This window comes from Pholis gunnellus, assembly GCF_910591455.1.
Source record: "Pholis gunnellus genome assembly, chromosome: 8".
NCBI lineage: Eukaryota > Metazoa > Chordata > Actinopteri > Perciformes > Pholidae > Pholis > Pholis gunnellus.
In genome coordinates, this window is record NC_136534.1 from 6,090,891 (window position 1) to 6,107,097 (window position 16,207).

Genomic DNA, 16,207 nt, shown 5'->3' on the forward strand with positions numbered 1-16,207 from the left:
CTCCCTGCCTGTGGTAACTTGACTTCTTTCGGTACTTTTTAAAAAATTGGTTATTTCAGGCCTGCTTTCAAGTGAGTAGTGTTTATCACACGTATAGTGCGTGGCTATATTTTCGAGTTGTAAATAGTTGAAAACAGAAGTCCTGATAAACTGTGAGAGAATAAAACAGTAGAAAAGAAATGAATCAGAGAAGAAGCTGCAGGTGTGTCTGCGGCCGCAGGAGGGCGAAGCTCCAGGTAGGAGACGCTCTGCACACCGGAAATGATACGGAAAAAATGTTTGCGTTTACGGGCCGCCGAGTTCACGGGCCCGGGGTCACTTAAAGACGGACAGTGTTTAGGACCACGTAGATAATGTGGATATAATTAGCATTATTGTACCTCGTTATAGTGAAACAAATATGTTGTACCTATCTTTAATGAGAGGTCGCACCACCTGCTAGCACGCTTAGTGACACACCCACTACGCTCGTGACCTGTGCAGTTGGGGAATACTGGACTCTGCTAGCATGCTAAATGCTAACAAGCTACTGATGGGACTTTCTGCTGTTTGAGACTGTTAATACCTGATTCCTGCCTTGGGACTGGTTGTACTGGGACGGAGTGGTTATATTACGCGTCGAGGTGGCGGTGCCGTTCAGACAGGTGAGTACAACAACACGCTGCTCAGCTGTCTTGATGAGAACGCCAACTAAATTGCGTGCGCGCGCTCCGCCGTGTGTGCGCGCACTAACGTGTTTAAGTGTCTGCAGCCATGTGGAGTTTATATCGTTTATATGATCACCTTGTCTGCTGTGTTGATGCTTTGAGCTACTGGTGATTCTAAGAGAAGTTTATTGTCGATTATAGTCGTTTCATTGTCTGAGTTTTGTCTCTGTTTTGGTTATTTATTGTGATGCTTCACTAAGGAAGGCAAGTACATCTTATTTTAATTGATTATCAGTTGTGTGCACAAACTGCAGAGTGGCTGTCTGTTGGTTTGGACATCAGGAGTCTTGTTGCTGATGTTGTATATGTTGACATGGAATGCAATCTCTTTTGTAGCCCAAAAGATGTTCTTTAAGTTACCTGTAGTATCATGTAGTACCCCCCCCCCCCCCCCCCCCCCCCCCCTGTAATGTTGACTCAGAATCATTTTAACAAACCTACTCTTTTCCTTTACTTAAGTACCACCTCTCATCTTTCCACCTCTGCTGTTGACTGTCCATGCCTTTCAAAGTCCAACCAAAGGAACGACAGTTGTTTGTCAATTTTTCAAAATGGTTGCCCATGGCGAACTATCAACCCTTACTGTCGAGCCCTGCGGTCCAAACCCAAGTTCAAACAACCCCGATGACATCATCGGGGTTGTTTCTGTAGAATTTGGAAAGCTTCTCCCAGAGCCTAAAGGGTTGTAGGGTCAGGGGCTGTATGAGTAAACTAAACCCTTTTTAATAATAAGTCATTATTTATTAACAAGTCAATAAAGCTGTATTGTATCCTTTTCTCTATCTATTGTGAAATTAAAAGTTTGATTAGCATGAAAAAGTATTCATGTATGCTACATTACAATTAATTTAAGTACAGGGCTTTATAACCAATGTAGAGTTCTGAGTTATATAGATATGTTATCAGCCAAATTCCATTACATCGTTGGTGGGCAACACAATATGTGCAGTTCCTATAGTTTAAGACAACTGAAACAAATGGTATCTTGCAGGCTGAGTGCTTTGAGCGGAAACGGCATGCGATCATAATTACAGCAGCTCTTAACGAACCCTGGATTTTCATGACTTTCATAAGGGGGTGTAGTTTACACGAGCACGCATTTAGATAAGGCTGAGAACAAGTTCATTAGCGGAGTTAGCTAGCTAACAGACACCACTCCCAATTAGCCTGGAGGAGAGCGAGTGGGGAGAGAACGAGAGAGACGGAGTCAGATTCCTATCAGCGCCAGTCCGTGAAAAATGAATAGAATAGCATGACACGCTATCTCCCAAATCAGCTTCTGATTGCGAAACACCCGTGACGAGAAATGAACACGAGACAGAAGATCAGTGTGCAGATTTGCTTAAGGACATACTTGTAGAGAGACGAGTGGAGAGAAAGGGAACTCGCTGGGTGTTCCACATCAGAGACCCAGCACTCTCTGCACAGCGGCTATATCAGATTAATAGTGAGTCATTCTGTACGCTTCTCTGCCGTTACAGACAAGAGGAGACAATCAGAGAACACGGGGCAATCGCGGACAGCACTTGACATGAGTTACGAAAGTGGAGATGAAATGCAGGGACAAGAAAGAGGAAAAAAAAGAAAGTTCAATTAAAGGATGTAGATTGTAAAGGCTTTTGTTGTTACTCAGCAAAAGGGAAACCGGCGTGGAGGTGCTTGAATAGAATCACCAAAGCAGGTGGGCATGTTCCGAGTTAGCCCACCTCATTAAAAGGCTTCACTTCCCTTTTTCTTTTTTTTTTTTGAATGCAACGGCCATTACACATCCTATTCAGATGCACACACGCCGTGATTAAAAATTATCTGTTGGAGATGGTAATCACACCTGCTTAAACTTAAGCCAAAGAATAACAAAGAACTTTTGAATGCGGAACTATCTGAGCATTTACAAAGAGATTAAAGGGGAGACAGTCTCAAACTAAATAAATTTGCTTTTAATCGCTCTGAACAGGAAGTCATGTCATTTCAAATGTCCCTATCTGATTGTCTGATTCCCCCCTCTCTTTATTCAAATTACAACATGCCCATCTGACTTTTGCAGCACAATGGGGAAAAATTAAAAAGGGAAATGACCTTTCATGGCCGCCATGATGGGAGAGTGAATGGCATTATTATGCACCAAGATTAATTTCTGCCCACTCTGTCCTGCCCATTGAGAAAACAGAGCGGAGGGGGCACGAGTGCCCCGGTGGAAATCATCACATCATTGAGATGTCGACAGAGTTACATCGGCGGTTCCATGTTGATTACATGTGCTTTCCTTTTGACCAACCCGGCTCGATTGTACACACGTATATATTACCGTGTTTCTTGAACTTGGATGCAGCCGTGTGCTAAGTTGCCCATTTTCCCCCTTTAGAGATAAGGACACAGCGCTGAAGCCTTCAAACTGGATGTCAGTCGATAACTCTGAACCACTCGGGCTGTGGTTTAGTAAAACATGAAATGGGCATCGTGTCTCACATCACCTCCTCTGCAGTTCAGCTGTCCTCGCTCGCTGTATGCGAGGGACACTTTACTCCCGCAAAACTCTCGCTCTCCGCCGCCTGTCCAGCAGTGTGTCCCTGAGCCTCTAATACTCATTCTGATGGCTAAGTAGAAGGGGGGAGGATAATTACAGTCAGTCATACATCGAGTCATGCTACATCCATCCCTCCTTTTCAAAGCGGTATTTTTAAGCTCAGCATTTTCTCGCCCAAAAGGGCCCTTTTTTCCGCATGTGATGCCTTCTTTTTTGTCACGGCCCCCATAGTTCAGAGCTGACCCCCTCAGCCCTGTCCCCTGACTGATCACAGTGATGGTTTATTACTGTCGTCCCAGCGTTCTTATCTTTAGCCAGCAATGCTCATTTCCTTCCCCAGATTTAAATGCAAATGTGAAATTTAATGATAAATGCATTATCTGATAGGTGCGATAACACTGATTCACTGTCAGTATAAAATACACACCCCGGGGGGCTTCGAGCCAGCAAGCGCAACTTGCCCAAATCCACTTTTTTTCTCCCTCTTTTTTTCTCTTCTCTCTCTCTTTTCTTTCTTTCTCTTTTTTTTGTACAAACGCATGTACCTGCAATAAATTCTTGAGGTCATTTTATGCATTAAATGGAATCATATTTTGTGTGTTCAGCAGTGTGGGTGCAGGCTATTGCTGAGCAGTAATTGCTGTGCAACTATCTTGTTCAATGTATTATCCATCACTTTGATGAAGTTTCTTTTAGTAAAAGGGCAACACAAGATAAAAAAAAAAGTGTTGTAAACTCTTCAGAAACGCTACATCTGCTTTGCATTATAGGCACTTCTCTAAAAGATTCACCTGCTTTCTTTGCGCATGCAATTGTTGGTAATTTAATGTACTGTTAACTGAATGGTGGGTGGCTTGTTATGTAGCAGGCAGACTTCTGAATCACTTGTCCGTCTGTGGTTGCTATGAAGGACATAATGCTGTCTTACTTTTGAACCATACATGCTCCTTTTCTATTCAATGCCAAAATCAATACTGTACTGAACCTCAAACTAGGCACCATGCATTGCAAATTGGTTACTACTGTCCAACACCATCTCACCCCTACTCGTCATATCTTGCCGCAGAGTGCAGCCCAAGTTAATGCGGCAACACGTGGATGTGACTCATAGTAAATATCGTAAAACGTGGTCGTAACGCGTGTTTAACGTACATCCGTAGTTAATGTTGTAAAGCGTGTTTAACATATTAACACGTAGTTAACATTGTGGTTGGGTGACAGTAACCTCAGAAGTAATGCCATGTGACTCACTGACGCAGCGTCACATGACATAACGTCTTTAGTACAAAAGAATGTTGGTTCCACATGGGACACAAATGACGGTCCCCTGGGTCAAAGTCCTGTTTGTTTGACGCCCTGGGAATGAGACCAGGCTCAACCTTCAGATGGCCCTCAGTGGCCATCTAGGAAAGTGATATTAAGACTTCTCTTACTTGGACCATCCCAGTCATCTGGCCCCACGATGGCATGCCTGGTCTTCTCGCCCTGCACGTCCATCTCCGACTCTCCTACTTCTCGGTTGCCATCTTCTTCTCCTGCAGGGCAGAAAAACAAATGAAGTCATATAAAGCACAAAGCACAAGACAAAATGATGGAAATACTCAATCCAAATGTGTAATGCCTAGTGTAATGAAGCACTGCATTATGGACTGTGCTGTTCTTAGGACTTTGGATATTATTCCTGCAAAAATAATCTAGTTTTATAACCCTTTCCTGTAATATTTGAGTGTCACAATCTGAAGTCATGTGAGCCATTGTCATTGTGTGCGTCTGTATAGTTTGTTATATGTCTATTTTGCAGTGAGATCACCAGGTCCAGCTGCATACTTTTATGTAAAAAGGAGTTCCCATGAGTGCTTGCAGGAACAGGAGGAAGCCCCGTGGAACAGGAAGGAAAGCAATGTGTGGGAGAGAGGTGGCTATTTATTACCGTTTGATCTATTGTGGAGCGAGCGAGAATGTGTGTTATAGGATGTAGGGCTGATTTACAGTCGCGGGGCTCACACGGACCACGCTATGGGATATTTGGGTATCTCTCTCCAGGATGTAAATGCTTAAAGACCTTGTTAAACAGACTCCACCTCCCGAGTGTGCAGCAAGCAACACTGACTGGGGGCGCTTTTTCGGCGCTCTAAGATGCACTTACTGTAGAAAAAAAGAAAAATCTATTTTTGCACGTTTACAGTACGCACAGTTTGTACTCAAAGTTTATGGGCACATAAATCAGTGCGCAGTAGGTGAACCCCCGGTGCGGTGCTCCGGGTAAATCCACTGTGGCTGACACAGTGGCCGTCTCTCCAAACTCGGGCGAGTGAGAGCAAATCTGCTCGGGGCTCATAGCGCCGGTTGATAGTTTGTGGAGGAACACTTCTCCCACTTTTGTCACCATATCGTTTTCGGCCCTTTGATGTTTTAAACCCCCAATCGTGAACGGTCAAGGACAGGCCTGGATTACTACAATGGATTACTACACTTCACACACTCAACAAGGAAGAAAAAGGGATCGACGCGTAGATTTAAATGTCAAATATGACAGAGACAATGCATCGTAATGATGTAGCTCGTACAGCACGTCCACATGATACAAATCATACCAAATATGATAGGGCATATATACATGCTGTTGTTTACTATATCTGTATCCCCCCCCCCCCCCCCCCACACACACACACACACGCACACACACACACACACAACTTCCAAAAAGCATTTCAGAGTGTTAGTTATCACACTTCCAACGACAACTGCCACGGGACACACACTACTTCACTCCAGCGCCGTCCGTCCTCAGTTAGGTTAATCTCCAGATCAAGCGCACACACACACACACACACACACACACACACACACACACACACACACACACACACACACACACACACACACACACACACACACACACACACACACACACACACACACACACACACACACACACACACACATGCTTGTTTAGCTATTTTTTTTTGTGACATGGCTCACTTCAAAGAAGGTAGCAAACATTGCCAAAAGGATGTCAGCTTTCTGCCTTGTGCTGAAAGAGGAGACGTATAAGAAGGGGGGAAAAGTGATGCTGAAGGGAAGTGTGCAGGAAGATGTCCTACTTACAGTACATGAGGTCATTCTGACCCAGTTTTGCTTATGCAAGTGTCTGCTTGGGCTGGTGATTCACCCCCCCCCCCCCCCCGCTCCTTTCCACTTTCCCCAGTACATTATCAGAGAGCCCACTCAACTAAATTCCCCCACTATTTATTGTTGGGCCCGGAGAAACCTCTTTAGCATACCAGGCTCGTATTATGACGAGGATAACAAAGGCGCATATCAACAGTTCCTTCCAATGGAGCGGAGTTAAAAAAAAAAAAAAGAAGCTGGCGAGATAACATTAAAGGCACTACCTTGATCTCAGGCGAACATGTTAAGCTCTGTAACGAAACGTATTGGAAGTGTTTAATTACAGCCCGGGAAATGAAGCTACAAGATGATTCCTTAATTAAGCAGTGATTAAGGATTTTCTGCCTTCTATCTAGCGCAGTTTGCAGTGCATTTTAAATACAATCGCCTCGGCAACCTCACAGGGAACAATGTCACAGGGCTTTGATGAAGTTTTCCTGCACAAATGTCACATGGCAGAGGAAGAAGTGCTGGAGCAGCACTCCTTTTGCTTACAGTACGGTTTGATAAAAAACGGCAATATGGAGGGAATGTGGAGGCTCATCTTTTAATGGTTTTAAACGACGTAGGAGATCTGACCTTTCTGATAGAGAAACAGATTGATTGAGGTGCTCCATTTCATTCGCAGAGGTCCACAGTAAGTAATAGAGATTCGGCCTTGTTTCATCATTTGAATTGAAACCCTCTGCCGTCTTATCGAGGGAGACAGATTGTCAATGATCATCCTCTACATTATCACCTGGATCATAATTTACATCTGGCTTAGGCTCCATTCCTCGCGCAATCAAATGGAGATACTTAAGGTTGAGTGAGAGAAGGCTGAACGGAACAGAAGGGACATGGAGGGAGGGAGGTTGGGTGGGGGTTGGGGGGGGTGCTGGGGAGACGAGGCGGCCTGCTGGGCGAAAGGGTTGGCGGGCATGCAAGAGGAGCCAGTGAGCTGTTAAAATCAGCCCTATCACCGCTCTATCAAAGGACAGCTCTCTAGCCAAATCGCAGTCGCACGCAGCGCGCTACGCGTCCGGGTCAATAAGCTTATAGCCGATTTACACAAACAATTCCTGGAGCAAGGTAGCAACAAAGTCATATTGGCTTTCTTTTTCCCCCCCCCCCCCCCCCCTTTTAGCATTGTCTCTGCCAAGGAAGCCCTTGAAAATGTCAATCTCTCGCGTGTGACTTTAAGGAGCTCAGCGCAGTCTAATCCTGGCCACTGAGTCCAGAGACAGGTCGCAATTCCTGCAAAATGGAGTATAAGTATTTTTTAAGTCTTCACATGAGATTGCACAGGTTTCTATATGTTACTAACCCGCTGCCACTTTCCTAAACCCATCCCAATCTTGCTAGTGTTTGAGCTCTGCAGTGATTTTCAGAATGTAATATTAGGAGGGGGGGGGTGCCCGTCCGCTACACCCCCCCCCACCCCCCCACACCACCACCACCACCAGTGGTAGTGCTAGTCTGTTGATATTGCATATTTGCTTGTTGATGTAGATTACGCTGCGACAGATAAAGTCCAATCCAGGAAGCAACCTTATTCACCAAAGTCAAGCATAGCTGTAAGACTTCCCTGCTATCTGAAAAATAGGTTTGGATTGCGTGCAATTTGTGGCAGGCAGAGGCACTCCAATGGAGGGAGGCTATTAGTGAAATGCCTCGCCACTGTCTCTTTAAATGCCAATAAATTCCCATCATTACAGAATCTGGCAGTTTTCCTCCCTGTCTGCAGCCCGGGTCTTTATCTCGCTCTGCCTCAGTCTCTGAGCATGTAGATCTGGCCCAGTTAGATTGTCATACTTAACAAACATTAATGATTAATTTCCTCCACTGAGTCAAATGGGGCTAAAGGGATGACGCGATTCATCTTATCGCACCGCAAATTAGCATTTCCCCATATTCTCCAGCATCGACTGTGCATTCAAATTCCACATTTGCCATTCTGGGCACCGGCAGCTGTGGCGAAAGCGCCAAGGAGATCTTCCTCCCGTGTTGCTGGGGATTCTGATTGCCTCTGTGTTGCACAAAGAGTGGCATAATTAATTCTGCCACTTTCCGTTGGTTACTGTACGCCTCTGACCGCCGCAAGTCAAATTGCTCACCGAGAGGTTATTCGACGGGTCAAGGTGGGTTTGTTGTTCGCCGTGTTAAGCCCCGCGCGTGCGGTCCCCAGCGCTCACTCTTCACTTCCACTGTGATAAAATGTTCCTGATTTATTTTTTGGGGTAATTTGGGGAGAGCACAATATGTTCTTACTAGTTAGATACATAAAAGCTCACAACAGCATCAGAAACAAGCAGTTTGAGCTGAAAAATCATGTTGTTTTTAACTCCCATAAAGGCATCTTACATCGAGGAAATGAGATACATGAAATGACATGTAAATCTAATGTCGGAGCAAACTAAGGAAGTCGTTTGTCATCAGACAACACTTGGAGCGCACAAAGGGAACAGCTTGTGGCAACACCCTGTGCTGAACTTCACAGATAGCCAACAATAAAAGACGGGGTGAAACAGCAAGGTGAAATTTCACAATTTCAGTATAAAAAAAAGATGCCACTCAGTATATAAAAAAGGTATCTTTCTTACAATTATGGAGCCGGGGGGGGCAATGGTGTATAAATCTTTGCTGTGGAATCGCCTGTGGACTCTTCACAAGCAGAGCTCCATAAATGTGAAATTGTACCGAGCAGGAGACGTTGTTTGAGGTAAGGTTCTGTTTCAGTCGAAAGGAAAAGCCAAGGTTATTTCTTTAGAGGTGAGGCCTTTTTTATTTTCCTCACAGAGCCCTCAATAGGTAAGCAAACACCCTCTAATCGCATCTATATTAAACACTCCTGTATAGTATACCTTTAAGTTGAGTGTTACTGACATTCATTCCATTGAACGAAATTGTAAGTAAAAGTCCTTTTTATTCCGAAGTTTAAAACAGTAAAAGTATAGTATTATCATTAAAGTGTGATCATCAAAACATAGCTGCTAGGTGCCGGCTAAGCCATCGCCATGTTGAGAGCTGTGCAGAGACAGTCCATCAAATATAAGCTCTGAATTTGGACTTTAAATTCAGTTAATCCATAAAATACAAATGTAGGTGTTTAAGGTTACCACACTTGTCTATTTATATCTGTAGATTTCACAAATAGTTGACAATAGATAATGCCTCCTTTGCATATTTCACATACACTTACAAAAAAATGATTGTCTTGATGTAAATAATCAACAAGGAGTTTCATGGTGATATCTTTTAGTTAAATGTTTTACCCTATTCACCTGTAGTGTCTTCAAAATGTATGTAATTTTACAATAGATATCTTTAAATGCACTTTTTATTTAATTCTGAGCCAGCAGTCTCCTCTTCAGTAGCACTTACATACACCAAATGTTCCATTTTCATTCCCATCTATATTCTGAATGTTTTTACAGAGCGGTTTGTTCATATATCATTATTTACAGAACATTTTTTTTTTCTGGCTGTTTTCTGATTAATGGATTGATACAAAGATATATCCCTTTATGAAAATCTTTGGCTAATGTGTCAACAAAATGAAACAAGACTTCTGATCCTGGCTTTATCTAATGTTCAGATGTCTGTTCTGGAAATGTATTCAAATTAGCACATAATTGATATTTATATATTGGCATTTTTAAACTAAAAATCGATTTTTAGAAAACTTGTAATACAAAAAATAATGTAGGTAATCAAATAGGTTCATGGTGACATCTATTAGTGAAATTGTTCATCCTATTCACTTGCTGTCTCTAATGTAATCAAAAGTAAAAGCACTCATTACTCAAAATGGACCCTTTCAAATATAAATCTATGTTATTGGATTGTTATTATTGATGGACCTGGTCAGTCTAAATTTGGATAATTTAAACTACTTTGGGTACATCACATAATATATGTTGAGTTTTCTATATCTAAAATCTGAACCTGAAAAGTAACTAAAGCTGTCTCATCACTGAAGTTCTCTGAAATGTGATGAAGTTGAAGTTGAAATAGCTTAAAATGGAAATAGTCTATAGAATAGAATCCCTCATATAAAAGACGTATGGCCCTAGTGATGAGGGTAGCAGGATAATAGTTTGTGTTTCGGGTCATGGGCCTAAAAGGTTAGGAACCACTGATAAAGATAATACAGCAGGGGCTTTAGAAGTATATGTATTGTATGTCACTTGTCCTTGTTAAAATGCATTACACTCGCTGCCTACAATCGGTGAGCTTTTACATTTCTGTTGCAAATTCAGGGCTAACAGGCCTCTATGTGATACCACCAGCGTCCTCCAAACCAGATCCACGAAAGCACCAAAGACCATCGAGGGCCATGACACCATTAACTAAACGGGTTACGGGGTCAACCATCGCCCAATTTAGAGGTTCCCAAGCCTCAGACCAAGATGGGACGCCAAGGTGCTACACGCACTTATCTGGGGAGTCCCTTTTCTGCAAGGGTAAGGCAAATGGCTGAGTCTTTGGTGGCATTCAACTTCTTGACCTTTGCGCCTTTAAGCGGCTTTGCTACTTCACCGCACTCTGATCAAAGTTAATAAGTGCTTCATATGTTAATGAAAATTGGTACTCCTCTTTGTGTTCCTACAGCTTTTTAATACCTATTATAGACTGAAACTTTTAATGGAGGTTTTAGGTCCCCCTGACAAGCCCATTTCAGAGAGTGACTACACAGATACAAGGCTAAGCTAAGACCAGAGAGTCACTGCTCAGTGGAGGAACCTTACACGGGAGACCTTATTCTCCGGGAAGCAGCAGAAGATAAAGGCCATGGGATGAGTGGCTGCTTTAAAACCCACGTTCAAGTCCGCGCAGGGCTAATTACCGCACGCCATCACATTTGAGAGGGTTTAGTTAATCAAGGGGGCTCTCTCCTTTTTTCCTCCTATAGTCGAGGAATAACACACTTAAAACCATTTAATGCCGCCAGGATTGCGTCCTGTTTAATTCACGGCGCTTTCACATAAGTGGGGTAAATTTAAGCCACTCCGACATTAGTTTTAAATAGATCTAATGAAGGGAGGGATCATGGGGAAAATGGCTACACCTGATGATTGCACACAACTTGCCACCGAGGAAAAAAAGAAAAGAAATTTGGATTGTACATCATTTAGGTCTTAGGAGGCAATGGGAGACTTAGCTTCTCTAAGCTTAGATAGCAAAGTAATAGAAAAGAATCTGACTAGTAAGGCCTGTGTATGACAAGGAACAGATTACCAGTCCCTTCAAAAAAAGTAGTATTTGACATTTGGGATTGCTATTTAGTGTTGACTTTGTTCATAAACATGGAAAGGAGATTTGAGGCCCAGTTCCTGACACGGTTTTAACCAAAACAATGGAAATATCAAACGGCTCTGACAAGGTGCTTTGAAGATTTTCACAAGTTGTACTTTTTTTTCCCTCTTTTCTTGCTGTAGCCACCAGTGTGTACTTCAACATCTATTTCATAGCTACTGGGTTATTACAAGACCATACGTTCCACTTTGAAGTTTGGGTAAGGACACATTACGACGGAGACAAAGGGTAGAGCCAACCAAGCGTCGCCGGTAATTGCAATTTCCGAACAATTGCGCCGTTCAACTTTTCCCGGAGAACAAAAGGAAAGCGTTATTGATACGATTACCGGGGCATAGCCTACCTTGAAACATGAAAGATTTGTTTTTCTCCAATAATGTAATCCCACGAGGCACATCAGTTTAGAAGTGTGAAGAAATAATTCTAAACAATTTCCCCTTTGAAAGGAAAAAGAGGAGGCAGGCATTCAAAGCATCGGCCCTTCATTAAAAAGTCAAATTTATGGCATTCGTGCGCCAGTAAGGGTGGGGGAGGGGGGGGACACCTGGGGTAGTGGAAGCCATGCGACCGGGGGGGGGGGGGGGGGGGGGGTGGCGGTGCTAGGAAGAGGTGGGGGGTGGGGGAGTCAGGGGGGGGAAGGGAGGCGGGACAAGTCTGTCATCTTCACACTGTAACCTGGAGCAGACCACAAATTAGCTCCTGTGATGGCAAGGTGTGACCGAAAATGAAACAAACACACAAAGAAGCAGTCTAATTGAATCGGAGTTCAAAGGGGGCTCGGGCGCACTTGGCGCCGCCGAGGCGCTTTCATAGTGCTGGACCTCCGAGCGGCAGCAGGTGCTGCCGAGGCGCTCACAGAGCCTCAGCGCCGGTACAAAAAAGGGAAGCGCCGGTGCATTGGGCGCCGCCGTAACGCACGCCTTTCGCAACGCACCGCCACAGAGGGAGCGCCAGCGTCGGCGCCGATGCCATCTCCCTCTCCCAGATCAAACCACTGCTCTTGGGTTGTTTTCTGGGATCAAATATCAGAATGGATGGCTTCAACTCATCGGCAGCGATGTGGGAGAAAGCGTCGCCATCGGACACAAGTCCTGCCAGGTCTGATTTGAACATGTTGAGGAATTTTTATTAGAAGCCATTAGCAGGAGTTTAACTTATTTTTGATGCTCGGCAGACAACATATTGTCGCACAGGTACAAAAAAAAAAAAAAAAAGCACTGCACATAGCGTATAATGAGTAGTGAACCACCCCCCCCCCCCACACACACACACCTTTGCTGCAGAAGTACTCCATGTCTTCACAGCTCATGTTCTCTGCCTCAAACTCGGCAGAGAAGTTCTCCTCCGCCGAGAACTCGTCTTTGGCCAAGAGCTCGTTCTCCTCGGAGACGCACTCCTCCTCCTCTTCCTCCAGGCCATCCTCCAGAGGACCTGAGGGAACACACAAACACACACGCATAAATATACACACACACACACACACACACACACACACACATAAGGAAGATGTTCAGCAGTTTCATCACATCCTTCAGGCTCTCTCTAAAAATAAAAAAAACCTCCTTCTACTTGGTTCTTTTGTTGAGATACCGCAAATGTAGATGCTACTCAAAGAGCAGCACAGCACTGCACCGTCTATACGCTCCATGTTCAGACACACAGCATAGACAAAGATAAGGCCGTGTCAATAAAGAATATTACTTTGCCATAATATTCCACAAAGGTCCTTCCATTATAGCTATTGAAAAAGCCCTTCGAGACTGAAAAAAACCCTGCTGACTTGCAGCCAAGGTGAGCGCTGATGTTAATCCGCTACACCTGCAAAACAAAACCTCACACAGACGGAGGGAGGGCAGAAAAAAAAAGAAAAGGAAGAAAAGTTCCTTTTCCAGACTTTTCATACAGGCATCGGCAAGGGAGGAGGGAAGAAAATACTTTTATTAATTTGTTAGCCTTATCACAGGGTACAATGTTGATTTTCCATTTACATTCCGTGCCTCCGGGTAATACACCAGTGCAATCTTAAAGGAGACACTTTTCCGTGTGATTAATGTTTTCCCCCCTCTGTGCAATATTATTTCTTTAAATCTAAATGATTCCGCAGTTTCGCTCGTAGCTGTACATCTCTTTTCCCTATTTGCATATTACCATTTTTGCTTCAATCAAGGGCGCTGATGGAATTACCGTACTGCTACCTGGGATTGTATTAGTTCTGAAAAACATCTCATCCGGCATTTGAATGTTATTAAGATAATGTGCATCCGCCGCACCTCTCCTTCCCCCACCACAACACACGCCTGCACGTGAATTACCACGGCGAAGGAGTTGAAGGTTAGTTTATGTTATGAAATAATACGTGAAAACCTGCGTCATTTTCTTAAAAAAAACAACTAAAAACATCTACTCGTGTTGCGTTTTAAAGGAATATTCAAATCAAAAGTGCTGCCTGATGTGGACTCTGTCTTGCCTGTCACACGTGCGCTTCGCTTGCAGCCTCTCGTGCATCACTCTGCAGCTCAAACAGAGCGCGCTGACATCCTCTCGACACCTTCCAACGTGTTTGTTCTATTGTAGCGCGAGCGAGGGCCCCTCAGCTCTAATAAAGCAGTCGTTTCAGTTCAGAAAGCGGGGCCTCTCCTGTTTCTCTTTCTTCCCTCGCACCGAGCCTCATAAAAGACCCCCCCGATGTCCGCAAAAGCGCTTGCTCTTTTCATTAGTCTTATAAATTACCCCTTTGTAGAAAGCACCACATCTGCAGGAAGCCCCGGACATGAAAAGAATTAGCGCACAGATCTCCTAATAGACACTGCGGAGGCAAAGAAGGAGTGGCGCTTTTCAAATTAGGATACAGTTTTATGATCTTATCCGGCGCCTTCTGCTGATTTCGCCGAGGAGCGAAGCGAGGCGTGAAGTGACTCCATGAGGCGACCATCGCTCAAGATGATGCCGGGAGATAAATATCGCTGCATCAAGGGGAGATTGTATGACTGGCGTTAAAAAAAAAAAAAAAAAAGCTCCTGCCAAGGCAATTGAGGACAGTGCGAGGAGAAACGCGTTTCTATACACACACACACTCTGTACACATTCCATTACACAGCTGAATAAGAACTGTGTGTACAACTAAACGATTCTTCCTCTGTTGCCGGCAAATACAGCAGCACCATTGCACCGCAGAAAATAGACCTACAGTGTCGTGCGATAATAAGGGTAAAGGGAGATTAAAGATAAACTTCATGGTCAATAAGACACAAAGATTAGGGAGATAAGATGAGATAGAATTGAGGTTTAATAGACTCGGAATAAGGGCATCTCACTTCCCCACTCTAGCAGATAGTAACTAAATGGAGCTTTTTCAAAGCGATAGAGACACCGGAGGCCTTGCTGAATATGGAAAAATGAAACACTCCAACCCAGTCTGAGACATTAAGGGGGGGGGGGGGGGGGGCTGAAAGCTACTTCCCGGGCACGGCGTAGATTAACAAAGTTTGTGAGCATTCTCACATGTTTAGTTTATTATACAGTATTCCTTGCATGGAGAGACCTGGAATTATTTCAGAGACAGCAATGATAAGAATAATGACTTTCTAAACGACCAGCGCCACACTCCTAACTCATTTTCTGATAGTGGCGCCCCCCCCCCCGCTATATTTAGTTGTGTACTGTTTAAAATCCTGTCACATTCGCCCGTGTGACCCGCGCCACTCGGTGCATTTCTATAGGGTCCGCTGACGAACTGGGCCCCGATGGAATGTGTGCGGCCTCACCCTCTTATCAGGCTTCACTCTGGAGTTCAGATGGCCAATGACACCGCAAGGAGAGCGTCAGCGTTTCCACGCCGCCCAGAAAACAACACAGTCCGCCTTAAAATGGTTGCGCTCATTAAAACGGACTCAGAATTCTGTTTAAAGCGGGGAGTTTCACATGAGAGGTGATGTTGGATTCAAACAGTGTTTTGGAAACTTACTGGGGAATCTTTTGGTAGTCTTGTCACTCATTGAATCTGTCTTGTCCCTGTGATATAATCTATACAAACCCTGCTTTGCACCATGTGAGCGTCTTCAACTGTTCCACTGTTTACGAAAGAAAAGCCAAGTCGCCATTGATGGCAGCTGTTTTCAAGTTTGAAATATGAATCCAAAGCTTTCAAAACATCATCAAACGTACATCAGTTACATTTCTAAAAACCTCCTCTGAACTAAACTATTTTGATAATTGATTGATCAAGAAATTGTCCTTGAGGCAGCGGAAATGGCAGCCTCTCAAATGTCTTTATTTGCTGGACATTTGGAGAAGACGTCTCCTTGCACCTCACTGAACAGGCGGTTCCCGACCTGGAACTCCAAGAGATCCTAAATATCTGAGGCTCGGGACGAACCAACGCAACTTTATCAGTCTCAATACTGATAAGTGGGGTTTGGACATACCGAGTACCGATCCGATACCAGTGTTTAATTATCACGCTGTATGCCTCACTGTGTGGATTATTGTTTAATGTGTAAAGCAACAT

At 44.0% G+C, this 16,207-nt stretch overlaps 1 protein-coding gene across 1 annotated transcript in view; it reads right to left on the bottom strand.

Annotated features, from left to right (window-relative positions):
• The window catches only part of zfpm2a (zinc finger protein, FOG family member 2a), a gene marked incomplete at its 3' end in the record, with an annotated part of 104,582 nt that overhangs the window by 60,680 nt on the left and 27,695 nt on the right, over positions 1-16,207 (bottom strand). Inside the window, exons 2-3 of the mRNA XM_079165126.1 lie at positions 12,973-13,131; positions 4,665-4,766 (exon numbers count right to left, since the gene is read on the bottom strand). Of these exons, the coding sequence (XP_079021252.1) occupies positions 4,665-4,766; positions 12,973-13,131 (261 nt within the window). The remainder of the gene's footprint in view (positions 1-4,664; positions 4,767-12,972; positions 13,132-16,207) is intronic.